A 26761-nucleotide genomic window follows, 5' to 3' on the forward strand; every position below is an offset into this window, starting at 1 on the left:
ATGATGACGCCGCAACTGTTCTTCCACCTTTACCGTTCACTAGGCTGCAGTGCGGCACTAGGCACTGCCCAATTGCGATTCCACACTTCACTGACCACTACAGTCCATTTCAAAACTATAGACGCGTAGGGTTTTTGAAATATTTCAAATTTGGCTGGAACTTTTTGAGAATACTTTTCGGAATATTGCTCAGGTCCGCTCCACAATTACTCTCATATAGTTTCTAAACGATTGGATAACAGACGCCCAATTTGGAAAAAATTTATGCACAAAGTGATTACAGATTTTATGTGGTATAGATGCTGGCATAACGGTTTTTGCCTAGGTACGCGTCTATAGTTTTGAAATGGACTGTAGTGGTACAATGGTACATGGCATAATTTTGAAGTGCTCGTACACACAGCTACTGGTCCCATAAAATTGAAAATGAATACTGGGCAGGATAAAGTCCGATAAACTCATAAAGTTGGTAGCGGTCGAGGACGGAGTTATTTGTTTGTTGTTTGTATTCTTTATTTAGAGTGGGAAGTCCAAAACAGGCCCTAGCCTAATAACAATGGTTTTAGTTGCTTTTGTGTAATCCGAATGAAAGCCATGTGAAAATGCAACCACCTTATTCCAGATGATAATTCTAAGGGTTCAAGAGTATTCAAGAATAAAAATAAAATACCAAGACGCTGTTGTCCCTCTTTAGATGATATCATTTGTAGTAACTGTTATGACCAGTATGTTCTCTCAAGAGCTAATGCATCAGCATGTACATGAATGCATGTACACGTGTGACAATTACAGGTGCAGTCATGAATACAACAAGCATAGAGCAGATTGATGTAATAGATCCAGATAATTCAGCCTTTACGGGAAGTGTATCGGAGAGCTAATATCACCGCCTACATGTACATGCACTCCACGCGGTAATGTCGTTCTTGCTTCGTGCCGTGCCAAGCAGTCTAGAATGAAGTCTTGCCTGTGATTAGTGAGTACCACCAATGTGGACAGGTTGGTAGTCACCACAGTGTGCAGAGCCGCAGTAAGAAAGTACAGCCTGATCTGAGTCTTGTACTATCAAGTCCTTTAGTATGGGAAGGCTGTGGCTTTAAAATTGTAATGACTAAACAGTTGATTCGTGATCAGTAACAGTTTGATCAGCATTGGCCTGCTGTTTAGCGGGTTTGGTTTTGGGCAGCAGGCACACCGTGTCTGAATCTTCCGTGGCATGGAGCTGCGAGTCCGAAACAGACGTCATCTGGTCTTCTACCTTCAGCAGGCTGTCGCGTTTCGACCTGGCTTGGCCGGCCGTCTTTGGCCGCTTGGCCGTGCCTTTCGTCTCCGCGTGTTCCACCGGGTCGGGGTTGAGTATGGCGCTGTGCGTTCCCATGCTTTTCTTGGCCGACATGGGCCGATCCGTAATGGAGTTGCGTCGTAACTGTTGCCGCATGCTGGCGGCCGAAACTGTACTGGCTTTGGGGTGCAGCGACGTGGACAGGGTGCGGATCATCTTCGAGGCCACTGATGTAGTTCGCTGCAGCGTTGGTTTTCTGCAAATCAGAGCAGTCAAATGCAACAAAAAGCAAGAACGAAGTACGTGAAGTTAAGTTAGACTGAAGACATGGTAAGCATATTGATGAGATATGCGGCTCAGAGCAGCTTTGACAATCAGTAGCTGTAGAAAGCAACACAAATTCTACCTTGAATACAGTACGTAGAGTAGCAGCTGCTTGGTGAACAAACAAAAGCATGGTCCATGCAAGTCAGTGTGAACGACTGCGCATCTTATAGTTGTACATGCAGTACTAGTAGTAGTAACTAGCTGTAGTACCTTTCTGGTGTCTAGACTGTACAAAAGGAACACTATAATTAGTGTCACGTAGTGCGTGTGTGTGTGTGTGCGTGCACGTGTGTGTGTGTGTGTGTGTGCAATTTTGCAAGCAATCGTTATTTCCGCTCAACCCAGGAACGCAACCGCCATCGCTGTTCAAGGCACTGGCATCGTCCAACAGCTAGAGAACGGGACAAGTTCCCGCATATATGTACCTGCTCTCGCCGGTTCCGACTACTAGTAGTCTCACATCTGGAGTGCCATCGGGTGGCGTGCTCTTTCTCTCTCTGTCGCGGCTGCCCCTCCGGGGGGGGGCATGTGACCCTAGTGGCAGTGGCTCTACAGGACAGGGCAGGTGTGTGTACGCGCATGCGCGTCCCATATGGTGCAGTGGTATGTGCAGTCGATTTCCAAGGCAGAGGTTGGGTATTCAATTATCCCCCCCCCCCCTCACACACACAAAAAGTGGGGATTCCCAGGCCAGAAAAAGCACTTCAAAAAGCTGTGCGGTGTAGACCAGGCGGAATAGTGTTGGTCAATCCTTCAGGCTTGTGATCTGTTAAATGGTGCAATTCCAGCACAAGTTACTATGGCTTTTGCTGTTGTATCGCTGTTATCGCATCTGGCAATGGACGTCAAAGACACGTGTGTGTGTGTGTGTGTGTGTGTGTGTGTGTGTGTGTGTGTGTATGTGTGTATGTGTGTGGATGCATACCTCTCTAGTGTCTAGATTGTACAAAGGGGTACTCTAATTTGAGAAATTTTCGGTGCTCAATATTTTCGGTATGAGGGCAACAGGCCAGGTTAGGTGAACAGATTTTTTGGTACAGAGAAGCAGTTCTCTATTGGATTATGTGTGTTAGTGTTTGTTCGGTGTATTGAAATTTTAGGTATGAAACAGACGCACCGAAAGTACCGAAAATAAAAGTACACCGAAAATTTGTGAAATTTCAGTATGTGTGTGCATGTGTGTGTGTATGTGTGTGTGTGTGCATGTGTGTGCATGTGTGTGTGTGTGTGTGTGTATGTGTGTGCATGTGTGTGCAGTGCTTTTTCATGCTATGTCCAATTTTAGACATATTTTTATTTTTTATATTTACTTGAAGACACGTACTAAGTAGACTGTGTGATCATTACCGATTCTTGTAAGTGAGTGAGTGGATGCAAACAGTTCACTAAACCTATGAGTGGATGGTATGTACTGATACTATGGGTGCACACAATTACACCTTCTGGGCCCCAGGTTTGAAAATTCTCGAATTAGTTGTACAATGACGAGAGAGAGAGAGAGAGAGAGAGAGAGAGAGAGTGTGTGTGTGTGTGTGTGTGTGTGTGTGTGTGTGTGTGTGTGTTCTCGTGCGTCCCCTATGCATACTGCATCGCTTACGGCACAACTTCGCCCTTGTCCTCTGGCTTCTGGATCTCTTCGTTGACAATCCGCTGCTGTTGAGTGGTGGGTGCTATGCCGACCTTGTTTCCACGCAGCTGTGCCAGCCGCTGCCATTTCCTCCGTGCTTCTGATCCTAACACAGGCGTAACATTATGCATACACATTTAATTATATACACAATTCCGAAGCACCAGGAAGCAGAAATATTCACAGGCTGCGGTCTGCTCCAGTCCTTGGCTATGCCTGTGCAAATGGATTTCTTTCTAATGTTCAGCCACGAGGGCATGATCAGATATGAGGCGAAGGGCATGGACACAGAGAGACTAATAACGTAGAGCAGCGCTGCTCAATGAAATCCCAGTCACGTCACTCGCGCAGCGCCCAGCGCGTACTTGAGTAACTCGACTGGATTTCATTGACCAGCACTGTACATGATATTATACAGGAAGGGGTTTGAGGTAGCACTACAAAAGCGACTGCTGCTTGGCATACACGTGTACAAGCACATCGGCGGTATCGGATCAGATTCCTGTGCGCCAGCTTTGTACTGCATTGTATGGATCCGGGTGCTCACCTAGTACAAGTGCACTACTGTACTTGTAAGTTACATATACATGCACTGGCCAAATATGGGACAAACTCCTGCCAGGGTCTGGCCAATGGATCATGGACCCATTGCGCGATGACGTAATTTGTACCATAAACACCCTTCACAGCCACCTGGGCATGGTCGTCTGATGTGTTGAACAGTGCATTCCTGATCCCAGCGTACTCACAAGCATTACTCACACATGAACAATTTATGTGCTTTCATCCGAGGAAAATCAGGAACCCTTTGTTGATGAGTGGCTGCTGTTGTTGGGTATGCAGAAAGGTAGCCCATAGACATAGTCAACACTGACTGTAGGGACAGCACACAAGCCTTCAATGAGCTTGGCACACAGCGAGGGGCAGTGCTCACCTTCTCTCCCTTGTCGTCTTCGGATTGTTAGTATGCCTTAGATGCTTGGCGGTTTTTTGGGGGGGGGGGGGCAAATTCATAGAAATGCATTTCCTGGTCTGTTCTGGTGTCTATGCATGCCACTCACTTGCATTGGTACTATTGGATTTGCGCCTTATCGAGGCCATCCTCTCGATATTCTGCACATCTTGACTGACGAACAAGGAGCCATGGGAGACGAGACGGCGCTTGTGTTCAATGTTGACCAGATTCTCTATGATGCCAAAGCGCGAGGCTGTGCGCGTGCGAGCTTGGGACTTTCCCTTTGTCCCTTGTGCCAAGGGAGAGGAATTCCCGGCCGTCTTTACCCGCTCCCGGACAGAAGTCTCGGAGTGCACCTGGCGGCGAAGAAACTTGAACGATTTGCTCCTGGCCCCTCCAGGAAAGCTGACGGAGAATGATGTTGACTTTGGATGGCTAGAGCTGCTGGTTGAGATGGTCTTGCGGCGCGGAGTAGCGGCAGCAGCTGCAGCAGCGGCAATTTTCCTCAGCTGAGACATTTGCTCAGGGCTTGGCTTGTGCATTTCCTCTTGGGATGCTTCAGCAACCGGTGGCAGGGGAGGATTTTCAGTATCGGGCTCATCGAGGGTGGAGATGGCCTGTAGAACAATACAACTGGCATCTTCTTCGTCCTCTGTTTCTTCAGCTATGCTCTGAGTGCTTGTCTTCCACTCCGTCAGCAAGCTAGTCATTGATGGTGACGACTGCCCATCACCTTCAGTCCTGGCAGTCGAGGAGCCAGCGTACGGCGTGTCGGCCTCCCCCCGCTCTGCCAGCGTGGCATCCTGCCGATTCATCAGCGTGTCCTCTAGCGTGCGCTTCTCCACGCGGTGTGCATACATCTGTGTGACAGCACAGCAGAGAGAAGCAGAGTGTATTTTGTTGAGGTGTGCAGTGCACTCTACCAAACCTTACGAGCTGCAGTACAGCACAGCGCAGTGCCGTTTACACCCCCCCCCCCCCCCATACACACACATCTCACCGTAAGAATAGGAACTGGATCACTTGCAGGATAGGATCAACAAAATGTTTGAAGAAATGTTTCCTCCCCTGTCGTCTCTGCTCTTGCTAAAATTTGTGTTCTGCTGTGCCTCATCAACTGGACAAGGTGACTTTGGATGTGTGAAGGACAAAGTGAACTCGGCTTTGTGAACTACTTACTGTGAGAATTGGAGATATCTTTGAGAACTGTTCACACTTGGCTTTGAGCTCTGCTTTCTTCTCCTGCCACTGCGTGATCTCCTCCTGCACAGCAGCCAAGAGAAAAAATGTTCACACAGAGCAGCCACGTGACTTGTAGTTGAGCACATCAGTCATAGCAGACATGGCACGGCAGGTTTTAGTTAACATGTAGCAGGTGCCTATACAGTATTACAAGTACTGAAGAAGCGACAGAAAACATCATCATCATCATCATCACATCATAACGTGAACAGAGTTAGTTAGTGTACAGCACTAGGATAGGTGCATTGCATTCACAGTTTCACACAGAGCAGCAATGTAACACCAGACACAAGCATTTTAAAGTAATTCCGAAAGTCATGCTGAATGATAGAAAAAAAGAATCGAAAATACTACTCTGAACTACATACCTCGACCTTGATAAGGCCACCACACTCGCCCTGTGGATACCTCTGAGTGCACAGTGTCACTATGCTACGTTCACTCTGGATACACAAGCAACACAACAATCACATTGTATGAACAGGCAACACAAACATCATCACTTTGTGTGCACAGGCAACACAAACATCACTCGGTCTGCATAAGCAACACAAACATCACTCTCATCCCTAAGAAAAAATGCCTGGCTTCCTGGCCCTGGTAAGTTGTAAGACATGAATTATCAATCACTGCAAATCATAAATCAGCAATGACCCCCCTCTCCAGGATGCTCAAGACCATTTGGAATATGACTCTAGACACAGCAAAGCAATGAGCGAAGAGTCCCGCCACCCTTGCCAATCATCATTCTCTCTTACTGTCTGAGAAATATTGTCAACATTGTACAGTAAAACTTCCCAGATCCGGACGTCCCTAATACGGGCACGTCCGTCTACAGGGCACCTTTCTGGCCCATCTACACGGTCACAACAATTGGCTTTTCAACGGGAAACGGCCCTAAAAACTATTGATTGGCATTTTTTAATTGCATGCAGTAAGTATGAAAGTTTTGAGTTATGGGCAATTCCTAGTTACGGGCGATGCTCGGTCCCAAGCTGCCCGGATCTGGGGAGCTTTACTGTATACGCCTGCAGAAGTCAATCTTACCAGCAACATGGCCCGGTCGATATGTTTGAGCTTCCAGACTCCATGACTGCTGTAGATGCAGCGCTCATGATCGTACTGGAACTCCGGTAGAATGAACATAGGGGTTGTCTCGTCGCTGGTGTGGATGAACGAATCTGTCACGTAGTCGCTGTTTGTGATGTTATTACGGGCACATGGTTAGAAAAGAGAAGGAAAGGGAAGGATTTTGTACAGTGCCATCATGCATGTCTTCCTAGCAGCCAAAGCACATCCACTGTATACTTGTACAATGCAATGTTCACCACACCCGGTATATTAAGAGTGCTATCAAGCTGGGTAGAGCCCGAGGCACACTTTCCGCCAGTACTACACATACTATGTTCATGTACGTGCCCGTTACCTGAGCAAGCCATCAGGGAGAGTTCTTCTAAGTGATGCATAATGCATGCATGGCTGGTAACACAATCAGGCAAACCCAAGCGCAATGCAGCTTTCAGTGACATGCTGCCAACTGCGTATGTGGATTCGGAAGAGCTTTGGCCGGTGAATGCCTATCGAGGCTATCATAATAATTATGAGTACAGCGGAACCTCGGAATTTGATTATTTTTCCGACCATCTTTCGGACCGGGCAAAGTGGTCTGATTCGTGAAAATGGCCACCCTGCATGCGTGCTCAGGGGTCGTCCGTAATTTTCGAAAAATTAAAAAATCCGTCCTTGTGCAAAATTGTCTGTGACCCACCCACCCACCCCCATTTTTTCCCAATAATTTTTTGATTTTTACCGAGTAGATCTGCTAGTAGCTAAGTACAGTGAGTAGTAGGTCTACCGACGGCCATGCTCGTCCTACAACTACATGTACGAGTAACAGCGGAAAGAGATTTGATTGCTTCATTGCTGTGTAATATTTGTACATGTACATGTAGAGGAAAAGTCACGTACCGGTATATCATAGTAGATACAGGTGTTTGCGACATCCTACACGTACCGGTATATCATAGTAGATACAGGTGTTTGCGACATCCTACACGTACCGGTATATCATAGTAGATACAGGTGTTTGCGACATCCTACACGTACCGGTATATCATAGTAGATACAGGTGTTTGCGACATCCTACACGTACCGGTATATCATAGTAGATACAGGTGTTTGCGACATCCTACACGTACCGGTATATCATAGTAGATACAGGTGTTTGCGACATCCTACACGTACCGGTATATCATAGTAGATACAGGTGTTTGCGACATCCTACACGTACCGGTATATCATAGTAGATACAGGTGTTTGCGACATCCTACACGTACCGGTATATCATAGTAGATACAGGTGTTTGCGACATCCTACACGTACCGGTATATCATAGTAGATACAGGTGTTTGCGACATCCTACACGTACCGGTATATCATAGTAGATACAGGTGTTTGCGACATCCTACACTCGCCTACAGTACACTACGACTCGTACACAGTCAGTGCAACAAGTGTATGAATGTCACTGGAGCAAGAAAAAAGAAAAAGAAAAAAAGAACGAAAAATCAAACCGCCAGCGCTCTTGACCACCCACCCCCTTTTTGCCTGAGGACGGATTTTTTAATTTTTCGAAAAATACGGACGAGCCCTTGTGGAGGAATATTCGGGACCGAGCAACTTGAAGTGGTCGAATTGGTGACTTGTTCGGAAATCGGGGTTCCACTGGACATGTGTGGCATGCGAAATACCATACCGTGTGCAGCCCCAGCTTACATACTGTAGTGCGTGCGTTGTATACATGTCCAAGCATGATTGTGTAAACCTTTTATCAGCCTATGGTTGTATTCACACACATCACAACATACTATGTAGCACTCAAGGTGCACCGGAAAACTCGAAAGGTTCAAGAGTGCTCCCAAATATGAATGTACATCACAAATTTGTATATATCCCTGATGGGCACTTGCTGCTAAAAATGCACAGTCCATTCATAAAAAGATGGGCCCCGGTGAGGTCCCATATTTGGCGATTTTTCGTGATTTTATTGTACACAGTGCAGTGCAGCGAAAGTTGAAATTTGGAAATGGGTCCAAAAAGGTACCTGAACTGGGGTTCGAACCGCACAATGCACTGTTGCAGGCGGGGTCAAACGGCCTGGATTTTGACGGTTTTTCCAAATTCAGTGCTTTTCGGGCAAAACCTGGCCGAAATCCTATTCTTGTTAGTGCTTGCTTTGGATTTCAGAAACATAATTGGAAGAAGATTCCATAGGAGGATTGCACAATTTTTTCTAAAACTCAAAATTTGACCTATTTATGGCCAGAGGCTAGAAGTCCATCTTTTTATGAATGGACTTTTATATTTACCGGTAGATAGCCGCAATCAATAAAACAAGCTGAATCGACACTTGTGTACTTTTTTATTTATATATATTTTTTATTGAAAACCTCAAACCTTCAGACATGTGAATGTGCACACTCTGGTGGATTATGTGGTGTGTCGTCCCCTTGGTATGATTGCTGTTCATGTCCAACGCATGCTCAGCTCTGTTTAGTACATTGCAAGTGTACTTCTGCATTAAACTCTACATCTGCAAAGAACTAGAATCTGCTGTGTGCATGCTTACGTCAAGCCTTTGACAGTGCAGCTAAACGAGGCAACGTTAGCATGACCGTCCACTTCCAGCACTAAACAGCCGCTTGCCTTCACCACATCTCCTCTGCCTCGAATCGATGCCTGTGTCCGCACACAAGAATAAGCCAAACGGCGCGGATGGTAACAGAAACGCCCATTCAATTGTTACATGACATTGGGGATTGAATAGATTCTTGATTGGAGGGAAGCAAACCAGCACACGAAACACAGAAGCCATACAGTTTCGACTAGGCCTTTCGTACCACTACCTTTTAAGTTGAATACAGTGGTGATTAAAGCCGCAGCAAGCATGTCCTTATATCCGGACATTACATTGGAGATTTAGTAGTAGGAGCTAGTTATATGGGCGGTTCTCAGGGGCGGATCCAGGGGGGGGGGGGGGGTTCGGGGGGTTCGAACGAACCCCCTAGAAATTTTCCGACCATGGTGCATTTTTTAAATTTTTTTTTTACAAAAGCCAGGCATGCGAATTGCTCCTAGGATCCTCGGATCCTGGCCTGCCGTAGCGCATATAATTATAGCCCGAGCTGAATCATGCAGATGTTACATTGATATGAGCCTCAGACGAACACTTTGCCAATAGGCCTTTCCCAAATCGGCCATTTATTTTGGCCTATTCGGCTGTTCGATCGGCTGAAAAAATCGCCAGAATCGGCTGAAAATTTCTGTAAAAGGTGGAAATTCGGCTCTAAAGTCGCAGCCACCTTTCGCAGATAATGGCTACAGAAATTGTATTTGCATGCTATTGAGGCACTAAAACATCAATTTTCGGCAAATTCAGTGCGAAAATTGCGTATTCGGCTAAAAGATCGGTGATTTCTTCAAAACCACTATTTTCGGCCAATGTTTCGGCCAGCCGATTTGGGAAATGCCCACGGGCCGTGACGCAGGCGCGCACGAGCGGTCATGCCCAGTTGCCCACGACCCTGCAAAACATGTACATGTAGTATGATGTACTACTTTCACTTTAGCTCATACATATACATGGACACCCTTCAAAGCGGTGAACCCCTTGTACTTGTAGTCTAGGAGCCAAGTCAGCAAAAGTCCAAGGAATAAGGTATTGATAGGCGCCAAGCCTCTGGGTCATCCTAATAAAGATATTATTATTATTACATGTACATGTACATGTATATTCAATAGCTATGAATAGGATGAAGGCCGCAGACATCACGCAACTACGTTACTTGTTTGACATGTATTACTGTGTATTTTATAACAAAAATATGATTGAAACCCCAGAATCGATAGCTATATTAAAAATATTATCTCCACGTAGATTACAATGTCATGTATATTCGGCGATTTCTTGGTAAAATCTCAGAATTCGGCGAAAAGATCGGCGATATTCTGAAAAAGCTACTTTTCGGCGAATTTTTCGGCCGGCCGATATGGGAAAGGCCTACTTGCCAACATTCAACGCTTGGTCGACACGTATTCTGATGATCTGCCAAGCTCTTCAACTACATGTATATCAACTGACATCCGAAAGTGGGTCAGGAAATGGAAGGACGCAGCAGAGAAGTCTGGTGCACTTCCAGCTACCCCACAAGAAGCTGTTGTGCATTGCGATGCCGATGTTTTCCCGAACATCCACGTCCTCCTCCGGATTGCTTCAAAACTACCCGTCACCTCTGCGGAGAATGAGCGCAGCAACACTGCCTTGAAACGGCTGAAGCACTACCTGCGCTCGAGCGCTCGATAATGGGATGAGAGCGCCTATCCTCTAGCCCTTTCCCAAAGGTGCCCGCCCTTTTTCGCCCTTTTTCGCCCTTTTTGGAAAAGCCCGTTTCTTTCGCCATTTATTGCGTTTTTTTGGTGATATCGCCCTTTTTGAGCTTTTTGAGCTGAAAAAGTGCTAAAATCTGTTTGCTCATACATGCCTATCCGTCGGCGGGACAGCAACCACCCTGTTAACCACTGTATTCCTGCAAATTTCTTTTCCATCAGTCGTCGTCATCCTCTCCATTCTACAATACTTTTGATTAACCGCTTGATAGGCACTGTACATTTGCAGGCGATCAGTCGGCAGCCTATTTCATTTTCAAAAAGCACTTTTTTTACTTTTTTTATGTCATCATTTTAACACACTTTGGTAAGGGTGGAAGAAAACTGAACCCCCCTTGGAAAAATCCTGGATCCGCCCCTGGTTCTGCAGCTCGCAAGAATGTACCCAAGCTACCACGAATAGCTTATTTTTCCTGGTCCTGGAGCACCCTCACGATTGCAACAGCTTTGCTTTTACCTGAAATGCCAACGCAAACATGCTTATTCGGTACGAATAGGACACTATTCATCTGCTCAGCACAGGCTCAGAGTGCTCCCAATAACCCACCAGTGCGTAGATTAGGAGATCAGGCCGCTCCAGGCGAGCTCGTGCCAGGTTCTTCTCACGCTGCAGCGCGACAGCATCGAAGCAACCCTGAGGAAGAAGATCACACAAATATGACCACACACGCACGCACGCACCGCGGCGCGCACACACACACACAACATTAGCGAATTGGTATGGATGAGCCTTGCCAACCACATCGGCACATCGCCCCTACTCCCCTTTGTCTTGTTGTCCAGTGTCATTTCAGTTGTCCTCTTCCCCTGACTATTAGTAGGGCTGTGTTTTTAGTAAAAAAAATGGCCTAGGCTACAATGCCGGTTACAGTGGAAACATGATGTGTCGTGAGCATTACTCACTACACATACATGCAGTGGCAGCAAGTCCACACACCAGAGAGACGCACATGCTCAGAGGACGGCATACGGCCGTGCGCTGTTCGAAGCCGACGATGGCTGAGAACCAAATACCAAGACGAGAGCCGCATGATTCCTTCTCTTTGCCGGGCCTACCTGTGCAATTGACGTCTTATCCTTTTTCTTTTTCATCATGGTGTTGTACAGTGCTTGAATGGAGTTCAGTTCATCCTCATCCAGATCTTCGCTCTAGAGGGACGGCAATGGAAACACGCCCGCAAGCAAACATTGTACCAACAAATACAGTGATGTCAACAAATCGTCACCCAAAATCAGACACCTCCTCAAGATGCCCACTAAATCCTCAGTTCAGTCTCTTGTGTGGTAACTGGTAAGATGTACCTGTATGTATTCAACCATGCCACTGTACTGCTAAATCCCGTCAGATTTTTTAATTTTTTTTACTGTACTGCTGCACATGCAAATACATCCAGTACAATTGTCGTTGGTTTTTTGTTTGTTAAAATCTTAGAGGTTTCGCCACCGTTTCGGATCAATTTTCTGGCAGTGGGTTCATATTTGGATGAAGTCAGACCAATGAGTCAATTTGTAAGTACATCTCCCGCTATGCATTGGAGTTATCAGATTGCACGGTGTTGAAGAATTCACTTTACAGAACCAGGTTTATCCAGGTGGCACAGTGCGAATACTCCATGCAAGTGCGGACAGGGCAACAGCTCTCCGTGCATGAATGTATGCTCATGATTGTTGTGTCCCTGACTTACATCGACAAATGACTTGAATTCCTCCACCAGCGAGTTGTTCTTCTTGCTGACCTGCAGTACCACGGTACGCTGCCGAGCCTCGGCATAGTCGTCCAGGTCGAGAGAGGAGTGGATTGGCGTCGTTTCCGCATGTATGCTGTCAGGCTGCACATGGCCGCGGACTATGCTGCTGCTTCGTTTCCTACACGCGCATGAAAGCACAGGAAGCCATGCAAACATGCTTTCAGTTCTATCTTCAGCATGATAAGCAGTGGCCACCACTCCCCCTCCCTTACGCAAGGCCGTGTTCAGTAATACTATACGCAGTATCTGTTATGATGAACTCTGTAAAGCTACATGTCAACAAGGTCACCTCCAATGTCAGCTCGTCAGCTCAGTGCATTTCCTCTATCAGCTATGAAACACAAATGTTCAGACTGTTCAACACCTTACCTCACAGAGTTTAGCACCCTGTGTGACCCTTCAGCCATTACTTCAAAGTTTGCAACGTGTGTCTCGACCAGCCGTGATTCCACAGTTGAAAAGAACTGTTGGCAGAGAATCAGAAGGTGCAGAAACATTGTACCCACTAGTCAGTCCGGCAGTCTACACATATGGCAATGGGTGCCGCTTTGCCACATGCAGCCACCTACGGAAGCTACCATGTAGTTCAGTACTGACTTGACTCACCCGAAGCATAGTACTCACACAGTCCAAAAAAGTCCTACTCAACCAAAGTGGTTATTCCTTGATCTCGTGATGACCACATGTATGATTGGGCATTACGCTCCTCGACATTCGTCTTTTTTTTGTTGAGCACTCTCGGCGGGCGTAGTTAGAGCACTCTGGCGCTAGAGCAACGAGCTAGCTTAATGTCCGTGGTGCCTCCTTTGCACCATGGCCGGTAGTTCGGCTTACTTAAAGCTCGTAGCTGTATTGATGAGGCCTATATTGCCGAAACAGCTTGCCGTCTACAGCATTGGGTGTATCGTTGATTATGGTTCTGCATGACTGTACACTTTACTGAAAACCTGTCACGTGACCTGGAGTGGATCATACAAGTACGTAGTTGACCACACACATATCCATGCCTGGTCATGTGACTCTTAGCGGGTGATCCATGCAGGCCGCGCTTATCGAACACAAGTTCAAGGATGCAGTGCATGCCCGTCGACACACTGACCTTCGTCTTGATGGCAAGAAGGAACATCTCAATGGCTATGGCCACCAGCAAGTTGATGAAGACGAAGTGAATGATAACATACGTTGCTGTGTAGTAAGCGTAGACCCATTGGCCAACAACCTGCAATAATACGGATATGGGCAGCACAGATAACATTTACAATGCAGGTGCGTGAGAGCTGGAGGCCGTGTTTTCCGCATCCGTAGGAATGCCTACATGCCCAAGGATCATTCGTGAAAACCACCCATGTATTCTAAGTGTGCTGGAGGCTGCTAGGATTATGGAGATGGACCCTGCTGGGCTTTCAGCATGTATTCACAACATTAAATGCTTGCAACATTCTGTTTTCGCGCATTTCAACTTGATCCAGGTCTACTAAATATTCCCAAAACTCTTAGTTGCTGGGGAAAACTGGCTGGTGTCTTCTAAAAAGTAGATGACCAGGGTGTGCATAGTACCCCGGCTGCACGGGGTCATACACATACCCTGGCTGTACGGGGTCACACACATACCCTGGCTGTACGGGGTCACACACATACCCTGGCTGTACGGGGTCACACACATACCCTGGCTGTACGGGGTCATACACATACCCTGGCTGCACTGCGGCAATGTAAGTGTATTACCCTGGCTGCAAGGAGCGGGTATACGAGTATTACCCGACTGCAAAGTGTGTGCATATTACCTCGGCTGCAAAGTATGTAAATGTGCCTCAGGCACAGGGTGCGTGCATATTACCCCGGCTGCACGGGGTCACAACACACATACCCCGGCCGCACTGCGGCAAGGTAAGTGTATTAACCCGGCTGCAAGGAGCGGGTAAACGAGTATTACCCGACCGCAAAGTGCGTGCATATCACCCCGGCCACAGGCCTGTGCCTATTGCCTAGGCCGCAAGGTGTGTGCATCTTACCTCGCCTGCATCAAACATCAACACATGCCAGTCGTTGGTGGACATAATCAACATCACGGTTTGCGTGGCACAGTAGATATTGTCGAATCCCTGCAGCGCCGCACAGTGCACAGTGCAGTATCAATATACAGTGCAGATAAACCATGGTGTGAAAAGTCAATAGGAATCAATGGGAATGCAGTTAGAGATGTATAGCATGCACCCGATTTGATAGTCGGCCGATCAGGCTGATGAGGAAATATTTGCACATTGACACAATCATATTAAAAGTGCAATGAGGTGTGGGGTGAGGAGTATGCCATTGCAATCACTTGAAATATGCCTGAGCCCCAAACACTCAGATCAGCTAGCCACACAATATCACTTGATCATACATCATTCGGAATGCCTCACCAGTGCACAGTTGTAAGGTTCCCGGTCAAAGCCACGCTGATCCTCGGGAACAACAAGCAACCGCTCTGCACAGGACATTCCCGTGACATTGCCGAGTGTAGTGCCTGACATGCCATCTCTCCGCACTAGGGTCTGCATGCCAATGTCAGCAATCGTATAGAGGAAACCTGCCGTCACTGCAACTTGCCAGAATGTGACTCGACTGACCTGGATTTCAGCAGCAATAAGGATAAGCGCAGAGTATCAGTATGCATAATTACGCTGGGCAAACTGTTGTATAATACTGGCATGTGTTATAGTAACTGTCATTGTAGTGTCTCTCTTACCTCGTATCTCTCTTGTCTCCACCGGTCTTGCATTGCACCAGCATGCACATGCTCTATACAGACAACGTTATATCAGTCTGCTGTTGTATGACTCAGTTGGAGCTCTTCTTCTTCTTCTTTTTGTTGTTGTAGCAGTAGCCACAGTTCTTCTCAACTTCTAAAACATGACCAGGTTTCTCTTTGACTGGGGTAGACAGGATGCCTTTGTATGGTTCATCACAGATATCAGATATCTATTCATCAATACTCACTCTGGCGAAATAGACGAGTATGAACTGGAGATTCCGTGACAAGCCGAAAGCACGGAAGCCGACCGCCAAGCCCCAGATTAGATCTGCTTTGTCGTTTCTGACTGGACCGCTGGTGGAGAAGGACAAGATGAAGCAAAGGTACTTCGAAGTAATTCTCTAAAGCAATGAATGGAACTATCTGCGCACTCATATCACAATCATAGCAACAAATGTAGAGTTCGCCTCTTCAAAGGTATTTCTGTTAACGTTTAATAGTCAGCTGCCTTACTTACCAATCAATACTAAGGCTCCTTCCTCAACCCCCTACAATTACCAATGGCTTCACAGGAGAATATTAACGAATAGAACGGCGTAGGCCGGCATGTGCATGATTGTATTACATGATTTACCCGCAATCTAAGATGAGGGCTGTGCACTACATAACAGGATGTTGACCAAAAGGTCTGTACTTTGTGAAGCATTAGACCTACTGAAATACTTCAAGTAATTTATTGGAATGATCACAAAAAGTGAATGTTGCAGAATGGTACTGTAGCAGAACCTGTTAACAAGCTACTACTGCTTACATTGCCCAGTATATGGCCATGCTGACTGTGGCTGTCACGACGAGTGCAGCATTTCCAGCAATCACCATCCGGTGTTCGCCTATTGGTCAGACAAAGAGATAGCACAGGCATAGAGGTACACACACACACATGCACATGCATACACATGCACACGCGCACGCACGCACGCACGCACGCACACACACACACGCACACACACACACACACACACACGTACCCACATATGCACATACCCATCAGAAACACCCACCTAATCAGACAGCGAACGTGCTGACTCTTTCTACATAACTTTCCCATCGTAAATCTTGTCACCCAGCCCTCGGAAGTGAACATAAATCACCGGGCTTCTCACCAGGAAGCACAGTAGGGATTAGCTCTCTTCTATCCAGCGGTTACAAAGGATGATGTTCAACAGTGGAATATCAGTGCAAGATTCCTCCAATGGCCATGATAATCACTGCAGTATTGTGTATCCAAGATACTGTGCTGCATCATACCTGGACACGGTGGAGCACAATGTACCCCGTAAACAGTGCACACAGTTTGTATCTGGTCTGTCCACCTATTTCCGTCTTTGTACTGTGGCCCACTCAGGACAGCCAATGTTTTCTATGTGTAAAGCAAGAAGCAGTCATCAGTTCAGACTTACCGCCAGCAACAAGCTTAACAATGATCTCGAGTACAAATATCGCGGTGATGACAGTACAGGCGATGCGTAGGTTGTCCTGCAGTGACGTCGACATGCCCCGGAAGAAGATGCTCATCAGCAGTGAATGGATGACGACCAAAGTCAGCAGAAAGTTGTTCAGGTAGAAGCGACGCGTGCCCGCTTTGAACAGCGGCGCGTACAGGAAGCTCCTGGAGTGCACAGAAGAAACATGCCAAGCATTTGGCATTGTAATTTGCCACTGGAAATTTCTACATCTTTCAAGTCGAACTATGCATTGCCCTGTGGTCTGAATGTCTATTATTGTGCAATATTACGTAATTATGTTTTTAAGGTTCAAAAGTCAAATTGAGTGGCTTGTCATGATAGTTGCATGCGACAAACGAATATCCAAATGGAATGCCGCTTTCCAAGTTCAGCAGGCTTTGGAAGATCAGCTGTCGATTCGTTTGATCCCCGTCAGCATTCATGTGTGATAATGATACGATAAGCCTTGATATGTATGTATGTGCCAGTTGGTCCGTACTAACACTATCCATGACTTCTAAATCACTACTCACCGAAGTGTGGCTTTCCAGTATGGAATTGGTGTCTGAATCTCCTCCACTGCAGCACGAGATACAGGAAGCAAATCATTGCAATGATCTCTATGTGAAATATTCGGCCCAGTTCTACAGCCACAGCATGCTCCATTTTCTCCCACCATTCGCACTCGCACAAAGTCCACCGCCTGCTTAAGACAATGGCGTTTTTGTGCACCAGCACGTTTGCTCCTGGCCGACATTATGCACGATATTCTAAACTGAGCAAGGTACACACTACTCGAGTACTTACAGTCAAGTTGTTTGATGTTGATGTTGAAGAGCTCGGAGATGTTGAGAAAGTCCAGCACATCCAAACAGCCCTTCTGCTCAAAGTCCAGCAGGTCGAATACAAATTTCGCCTGAAACAGTCGGAAGCAAGCACGCATGGCGTGGGATTACACTCACCCGAAGTCAGCTATGATCCAGGATCATACCATGGCCTATAGCAAAGATCTTTCTCTCGGGGATGTGTGAAGAAACTCTGCCTCATGACTGGTATCGAGCACCCATTGTGCAACTCTTGCTCATGGTAATGAGCGCCCTTTAACCCTTTATGTACGGAAAAAATGTACACAGCCTGAATTTGATTTCGGCTCACCTCAAATTCCATACTTCTCTGGGCCATAACTTCAGTCTCCTTTTGACGATTTTTCAATCTTGGGCTTCCTGGAAAGCCCGTCGCAAGAGGGACACACTGAGCCCACGCTTGCCACCACGAAGGTCAAAACGCCAGCGCTACAGCCCAGCGTCTTAGCTGCAACGCCAATATTCCGACAGAAGTCGTCTTGTATCAGCCATTTCGCTTTCCTTGCTCGTAACAACTAAACTGTTACTTCAAAAAAATTTACAAACTTCCACGCGTCCGTTTGCCATTTTGAACGTGTTTCTACGTCACTGCATGTCCAGAATGATGGAGAAATCGCTCATTCAAATCTGCGCAAGCGACTATTTCGCGACATTTTCCGCGATTCAACTTTCGAGCTTCGTAACTCTGGAACCGCACATCGGAGCGCTTCAGCGATTGTTTCATTGGACAGCTGGGAGTTTTCTCTTCGATCTACATATTTTAGTTTTTGGGAATAGCCCAGAAATGACTGAGTTACGATCGATTGTAATTTTGAAAAGTTTCGATCCCAGGGGATCGAAAGTTGTACAGTCCGTACACAAAGGGTTAAGCAGCTCTTCTTCATGGTTTTCAGCACTCTTTGAGCAGCACTTCCTCGTGGTAATGTCAGAGCACCACTGGAGCAGTAGTGCTAAGCTACCTACTTTTTGTTATGCCATGGCTTATTCCATTATACACTACTACCCCTTCCCATAATAGTTAGCCTTTGAGCTTATTCTCATGTGAGACATGGAATTTGGATTTTCTTCCCTTTACTGAAGTACTATGCAGTGTGAACACAACTACTGCTAATGTAAGTATCAAACACAGCCAGTTTGAATCGAAAATGAACAGACAGCCGGAGTTCAGAGCACCTACCTTGAGTCGGTCCATGTCACTGCGTAGATGATGGACAACTTTACACCATCTATCCTCTGTTATGTAACCATTTCCTACAGCCAGCAAAACATGCCAGAAACACAGGATAAGGAAGATTTCTGCATTTTATCTTTTAAAGAAGCTACTGCAGATCTGCTATGGACATACTCCTCCCTGGTGACTTGAGAGACTTGTTACCACTAATGTTCATGTATTTTTGCCAGTGTATGACCAAATGTCGACAGCAACCGTGTCACAATACCTTTCGGATCAAGCTGCATGAACGCCTTGGCCAGTCCCAATCTTTGCTTCTTTTTCTCGGCGCGTCCGATTGAAGTCAGGCGTGCTCTGCACCAGAAAGGAATACACACAGAGTAAACACTTCATTTCACTGGGCCACTGATTCGTGGACCACTCGATTAGGCTTTGTAGACATGCCTGAGTGATACTGGCAACTGTCAGTTCAATGCCTTCACTCTCACAGTGCATGACGTGTGTCACGGGCAATGGTGCAATATCATCGTGTATGCATTGCAGCTCAGCGGCTGCAAAATACGACTCTGACTGGGTCAAACTACCTGTCCAATGTACTCACATCCAGAACTGCACAATGACGGCAAGATTCAAAGCCGTGATCTGGATGCAGCTGACGAAGTAGATGATGAAGTAGGCTGTGCAGGAACAGGTAGGTACAAAGCATTAGTACATGTCGCAAACAATGCTATCCAGTTCCTTTCTTCCTTTTCTCGATGCTTTCTCAGTATTATACTGGCAGTTGGTCACAGTCTCCTCTCGGGACTGGACAGTCTGTAACGTTAATACCAGGTAGGCCGGTTGATTGAATCACACTGCAATTCATGGCTGACTTTGCATCAGACACGCTGGTACGTGAGCATCACTTACCAAAGTTCCCTCTGTGTGCATTCAGAGCAGGTTCTGCAGCAAAGAATGGAAGCACAATTGCAGCTGGATTCAATGTGAAAATCCTCATCGCATAGTGCTGCATGTCATCCAAGTCTCTCCTTTACAAAATGCAACTCATAAAGGTGAACAACTGCAAATGATTTTCGTACTTCCAAATAGAAAAGGACCACACATATGACACAGGTTTATCATTAATATCATTTGTAACAATTTAGCCTGATGTTCATTCAGGTTCCACAAGTGTACCACAAGGTCAGACTCCACATCAGAACTGCACCGTATTATTCTACATGTTCTCCGCCTATCTGTGCCGACAGCAGGTGTAACAAAGTCTAGCTTTCGTCCTGGCTGGAACGTTCCTATGCACCTTGTATTACGTCTTGCAGTACATTCTACTTCATATTCTACTTCTTGTTTTGTTGAAGTATTGGCATTTGTGATGTGACACCTAACGTCAGGTACAAACACACATCTTACCCATGATGTAGGGATAGTTTTCCGATGTTAGCAGCACGAATAGATGGAGAGAGGCGTTCAGCGGGTTGTCGAAAGTGTGCGCGAACAAACTGTGCGAACGAAACTCTCCAGCTGCAGAGGCGTTTGCTCTGCTGGAGTTGAGGTATGACATATTGACCATTGGATTGGATCCATTCGTACATGTCTCCAGTTGACATGTCTCTGTTGGGATGTACTTGTCATGGTAGACATCGCGATAAAGATGCTGTGTTAAAGCATGACAGAGGAAACAGACACTACTGTTCTTTGTGCACGCACAATTGAGTGATTTCTCTCGTGCTCGCACACCTCATATGTTCACGTACATACATTTGAAAGCAGACCGGTGGGCATTAACTACAGATACGGAATGCAGGAATATGTGCAATACAGGCTTTGTGATTATTCTAATATGGAAGTGTAGAGCAAACTCTTGAACTCCTTGAATTGTAATTTAGAAAGAAATGATTTCGATATTTTTGCATGTCAAGAGAAGCAGAAGATTATCCTTCCAACATTCGAGTTCCGATCAAGAGAATTCTGTAGTAAGTTAGCACTGCACATAAAGCATTTCAGCCAGTGAACTTTCTATTGGAAACCACCAAAATACCATTATATTGTGGCTTCAAACACGTTGAGTATAGCCATAGCAACAGACTGATTGGCATGGCAACTAACTAGGAAGGTCTGTATAACAAAACTTACCACACCTATCCAGGCAAACACGCCGATGAAGACGGCCATGGCAAAGAATATGCGTAACAGTGGCAGTGCCATGCGCACCGTCGTGTCAACAACACGCCGCAGCCGGCGATTACGTGCCAGCAGCAGCCATGGACGTAGTGGTCGTGCGAAGCGAATCTAGTGGACACACACGCACACATGCAATGCTCCATGGTGCCCCAATATAACTTGGTATTTAATTCTAGCAAGTTCTCTCGTCAAAAGTCGAAGGTGGATAATTGCAATTTCTGTAGACCATCTGGCGTGTTTACAGAGAGGAAGGAGTCTGTCGCACCATGCACATGCATTTCACACTTTGCATAGTCTACTAAAATCATAGCAAAATGTAATACAAGACATCTGGCGTTGTGTATTGAAGCAACATAACCCGTCACCAAACGCACCTCCAGCATGCATACATCCAGTGCTTGGGGTTACCCAACCACATCCCCACAGACTTCTCATGCCACATTACACCTACATTGTACTTGTGCATAGACTTACAATACTTGTGCAGGGTCGTTGCAGAGACAAGAACACAACCAGGTCAGCAAAGTAGAGGAAGATCAAAATACACGATAATCTGCGTACACACACGTACACATGTACACACACGTACACACAGACACACACACATGCACAGACACACACACACACACACACACACACACACACACACACACACACACACACACACACACACAGACACACACACACACACATGCACAGACACACACACACACACACACACACACACACACACACACACACACACACACACACACACACACCACAGTTCAAAGGAACAGAGAAGAGTAAGAAAAAATATGAAACGTCCTGTAGATGTAGACTCTGCCATAAGGGATATGCACAAGTACAAGTGAATGTCTTTTGAAACAAAAAGTCAAAAACTGTCTAGTACCTACTTGCACATGTATATTACGGTAATACAGGTACATGTAGTTGGCATGGATCAGATGACAAACCTTTCTGAAATGACCAGTTATTACCGGTAGTACTATTATAAGACCTCCCTCCCTGCATCCTCTCTCCCTCCCTCATTCCCTCCCTCTCCCTCTCCCTCTCCCTCTCTCTCTCTCTCTCTCTCTCTCTCTCTCTCTCTCTCTCTCTCTCTCTCATAGCCGACAATTTTGGAATTTTAGATCCCAGATCAGTGTATTTTGTTGATTCACGGTGTATCTGGGACCATACCGTGTGCGACGCCCCTGTTACTACATGCACACGGTATGCTAGTAAGGAACGTCGCCAACTTACTTGTGCCATTTCTTAGATAAATACCCAGTCTTGCCCATGTACGCCACTTTCAGGCCTATGTCGATACAGATTATCTGCAACAGCGGAAGAACGAACAGCACACATTGAGGTACAGTTTGGTTAACTAGTTCTGAACATCTTCAGGCTCGAAGGATGGATGGATATCGTGATTCGCCAAGTAGATGTGGGTTCCACACACACACACTGGAGGCATGGTCACATGGTGATCATACTGAGCTAGCCTGCAGCTGAGGAAAGGTGAATGAACATAACTCTTTTCAATTCCTCGATAGAATTGTTATAGAATGGCGCAGTAGTTGAAGACTGTCCAGTTGTTTGGTAAGGCCGGAAACAACTGTTTCCTTGGCGGGGTGGCAGCTGTACTACATTCTCTAATCCATTCTCCACCCCTCTACACAAAACTATAAGCCAATGGTCATCTCAGGATGGCGGGGGAAACATCGGGCCCTCAAACGTCCAGGAAGTTACTTGGATAAGGAAATATCACAACATGGAACATGTATGGTGGTGTCACATGTACTGCGTTTGCCACCGATCAACTTTGTTAGGCACGCGAATTGCTACTAGCGCTGTCTTACCATCAAGCACATAATCTCCATCAAGCCGTGTACCCACAGTGGAGTGGAGCACATGCTAGGTGGCTCAACGATCAGCAGTCCGATGAATATGCAGTTTGTGATGTATATGAAGCCGGCCCATGCAAAACTGGTTTGCACGTCAAAGCACCTGCAAGGCAGCAAAGCAGAAGCAGGCAGGTGAAGAAAAGAGAGCAGGTGTTATTTTACCAAACCTTGCACCAGCCTGATCATCGGTTGGGATTGTTAGACTGATATAAACAAGGAGCCACCCGTGTCGATATTGCGCATACCCCCCCCCCCCCACACACACCTCCTCCCACTCTTTCGCTTACTGCCAGCTACGTGTCCCCAAACACAAACACACTTGAAGGAGCACTGACTTCGGGATGTGGCATGAGGTACTGCAGGTCCGGCGGCACTTGAACAAGCTGTTTTATTGTTTGTTTGTTTGTTTTTTGTGCGAGCGACAGGATGTGCAGCAATGCCTAGGGATGCCTTGTGGATGGCTGGAACGACGTGCGCAGGTCAAAGACAGGAGTGGCACACACACACACACACACACACCTGTCCTGTCCTGTCCTGAACATTGCCGTTTCCGGTTACATGTCCCCTCGTGTGAGGGGCCGACAGACATGGAGAGTTGGGCTGAGGCGCTGTGTCGCATCAACGACCTAGCGAGCTTTCCTAGCCATTTCATTGATCCATTTGTTGCAATTGTGTATCTGGAATCCTCGGGTTGACTTGCAATAACGATCGCATTTGCTGCAGTGGGCTCTGCAGCAAGGTAGGGCGAGCCGCTGGCGGGTGTCACACGATGGTCCAGAAGCGCGCACACACACACACACACACACATACACACACTAGGCATATACACACACCTGAGAGACACAGACATGCCACGCTGGGCATAGAATGAGATCGACAGGATCATGGGTTATCATTCAAACACTTACTTCTTCTTCCATGGTGGCTGCGATAATAGATTTCCTTTGCCATGTTTATACCTGTTTGAAGCATCACATCAATAACAGCAGACACGACCACACATACACATGTACACAAATGGACAGAAGGACAGCAGTTGAAGTCAGTAGTGCTTAACCCTTTGCCTTTGGAGTCCATGGTTCGATTTCGAACCATGGGCATTTTGTATGCATGTGGGCGCAGTCAAACTTTCGGTTCTCGGCCAAATCTTGACCAAATTCAACAATCGAAGAGTCTACATGGTAGAGAAAACTCTCAGCTATCGCCTCGAACAGGTCCGAAGTCTCGCCGATGAAGTTTGAGTGAGCGGTGAGCGATCAAACATTTCGAATTTTCTGTGCTGCGTTCTGCGAGTCAGCAGTGCGTGAAAAAAAGGGATTTTCCCAGCTTCATGACAGGCGGCACGTGCCAGGACCGGCGCGGCGCAGTCACGGCAAGGTAAGCTTCTACTCGAAAAAATTTGAACAGTTACGAGCTAGATTCAGTGAAATGGCTACACGAGACCGATTTCGTCTCAGATCTGGAGCTGGACACGCGTTTGGGGCGCGTTGTGGCGGAAAATGAATAGTGCTCTTGGCGAGTTTGGGCTCATTGTATTTCTCTCATCAAGAGCTTTCCAACGAGCCCAAGATCTTCAAAATCGGTGAAGTAGAACCTAAGTTATGTTGGAAATGGAGTGCGCATTTTCGTGACTGCCACAAATTCTGCGGAAGCAAAAAAGTTACGGACTCCAAAGGGTTAAACACTGAAGTAAACAGTGCGCCTTCTGTCGTTATCTGGATAACACGAATGGCAAAGAACTCCGCCAGCATGCGGCTTTCACTGTGATCAGTGTATGTGCATACTCAGTGTGAGCAGTGTATGTACGTACTCAGTGTGAGCAGTGTATGTGCATACTCAGTTTGAGCAGTGTATGTACATACTCAGTGTGAGCAGTGTATGTACGTACTCAGTGTGAGCAGTGTATGTACGTACTCAGTGTGATCAGGGTATGTACACACTCAGTGTGAGCAGTGTATGTACGTACTCAGTGTGAGCAGTGTATGTACGTACTCAGTGTGAGCAGTGTATGTACATACTCAGTGTGATCAGTGTGTGTACATACTGCTTAGCTGGAGTACTGTTGTCTAATCACTGATTAAGTTAACATCACCACATGATTTGTTTGCCTGCTTTCAAGCAAGCCAAGACAATACACAGCATGGCCGAGCCATGAAGGAACAGCACGACTCTCCACGGACGTTTTCGTGGAGAGCGTAACCATTGTGAGCGCCTCTTGGTCAGGTCACCTAGCCAGCTCAACTATCCAGCAAGTTCTCGAGATGTGCTGCAAGTCGGCCATAAGGTGGCGTGATCAACCCGAATGAATGAAGCAAGCGATCAGTAGGAATCTTACACGACACACACAGGCAAGGCCTACTGTATCCAATCTGAAAAGACTTTCCATGGCAACATAACTACCGGACACTTGTCTGAGCACAGTTTCATACCAAGTCAGTGTACTACTGCTGTGCATGCCAAATTTGAATGAATGGTGCAACACACATGCAGTCCCAAGTTTAGCTGGGAATCATCAGTTCACACAGACTAGCATTGTACACCGCCCCCGCGCACTCACCGTCCTTCCAGCGCGTCCTCGATGTAACACGACGCCTTCTTGATCTCCTCCTCGTCTCGCTGGGCGTCAGTGTTGCGGCTAAACAGCTCTTCGCCAAGAGCCGTATGCGCCGGTATGGAGTTCACCACCACTCTGGGTACTTGCAGTGTAGACTTGCTAGTCTGCCGCGACTTTATGCTCTTTGTATCCAGCTCGGCTGTTGGCATCGTCTCATCCTCTTCGCTAAGACTAAAGGACAAGTGGCCGCGTGGATGCTCTGCCAGTGGTGCCAATGTGCGTCCACTCGCGTCTGATGTAACGCTGTCCTTCGTACCCGCACTGGGACCATGCTTCAGCGTTGGCGGTACGATCAGATGATCGGCCGAATCGGACTTCCAGCTTTGCAAATGCGAGCGTCGCCTCTCTCTATCTTGCATGGCAGACGCCCTTGCCGGGGATGCTGGTGACGATGACGACGACGAGAATCGCATGAGGCTGGTGCTGGAGACCTGTCCAGGCAGGCTCTGTTTCGTTGGCACATCTCCAGACTGCACCGAGGCGAGCACCCGTCCTGTTCTGGCATCCAGAGGAGCATCCTGTACAATGGGACCGCGTGATGACGATATGGATTTACTTGAAGACGAGGCCAGTGCAGCCTGAGCCGGTGACTGCAAAGGCAACCCCTCAGGTCTCTCACGACCGGTGTCCGGTGTCACTGACGGCATGCGGGTGTCGGCCAGCATCGGTAAACGCTTGTTGCTCTGCCCATAGATTACGGCTTGGCCTCTCCCTGTGGCATCGGATAGAACCACCGGAGACACGTCCTGCTTTGCGAACGCTACCCCATGGCGACGTATGCGAGGAGATGGAGAATTTGCGAACACCGCATCAGCTTCGCCGCTAGCTGCTTCCGTCTGGTCACCGATACCAGTCCCAGTATCATTGCCAGGTGCGTTTGCAGGCTGAATACGCTCAGCCCGAAATGTAAAGAGCGACTTGTCCTTTGATGGGTTGAGGGACATGTTATTACTGGTATTGGCAGCGCTGCCGGCGAGGGTCGCGTACACCACCGGTACACGGGCTCACCTGCTGTCACGGCCCATTCGTTCCCGTCCGCATTCCTAGCAATCGGTGCTGCTGGCTCTGCGACGCTAGCTAACACTCACTCGTGCCGCAGCACGGACGCCGAGATCCTGGTGCGGGATCGCCGATCTTACTTCGAGCCTGCTAATTTGAGCCACAATGTCAAAATTTCC

The 26761-nt window shown here is 47.1% G+C and overlaps 1 protein-coding gene across 1 annotated transcript; it reads right to left on the reverse strand.

The window, feature by feature from the left end:
• Positions 1–360: 360 nt before the first annotated feature.
• LOC135804798 (uncharacterized) lies at positions 361–26761 on the reverse strand. Its single transcript, XM_065318755.1, has 30 exons — positions 25527–26761; positions 23878–23928; positions 22925–23072; positions 22326–22399; positions 21555–21633; positions 21033–21188; positions 20310–20553; positions 19812–19844; positions 19504–19579; positions 19171–19256; positions 18909–18982; positions 17676–17784; positions 17402–17447; positions 16824–17032; positions 16175–16253; positions 15609–15717; positions 15032–15238; positions 14639–14728; positions 13726–13845; positions 12996–13090; positions 12564–12744; positions 11935–12027; positions 11426–11512; positions 9062–9171; positions 6481–6628; positions 5802–5876; positions 5371–5454; positions 4298–5051; positions 3207–3342; positions 361–1538 (listed from the first exon to the last, which is right to left on the reverse strand). The coding sequence occupies exons 1-30, from the start codon at positions 26525–26527 to the stop codon at positions 1112–1114; spliced, it is 5181 nt and encodes a 1726-aa protein (XP_065174827.1). The 5' UTR covers positions 26528–26761; the 3' UTR covers positions 361–1111.

The sequence above is a fragment of the Sycon ciliatum genome, chromosome 1, assembly GCF_964019385.1.
Source record: "Sycon ciliatum chromosome 1, ocSycCili1.1, whole genome shotgun sequence".
In the NCBI taxonomy this organism is placed as follows: Eukaryota; Metazoa; Porifera; class Calcarea; order Leucosolenida; family Sycettidae; genus Sycon; species Sycon ciliatum.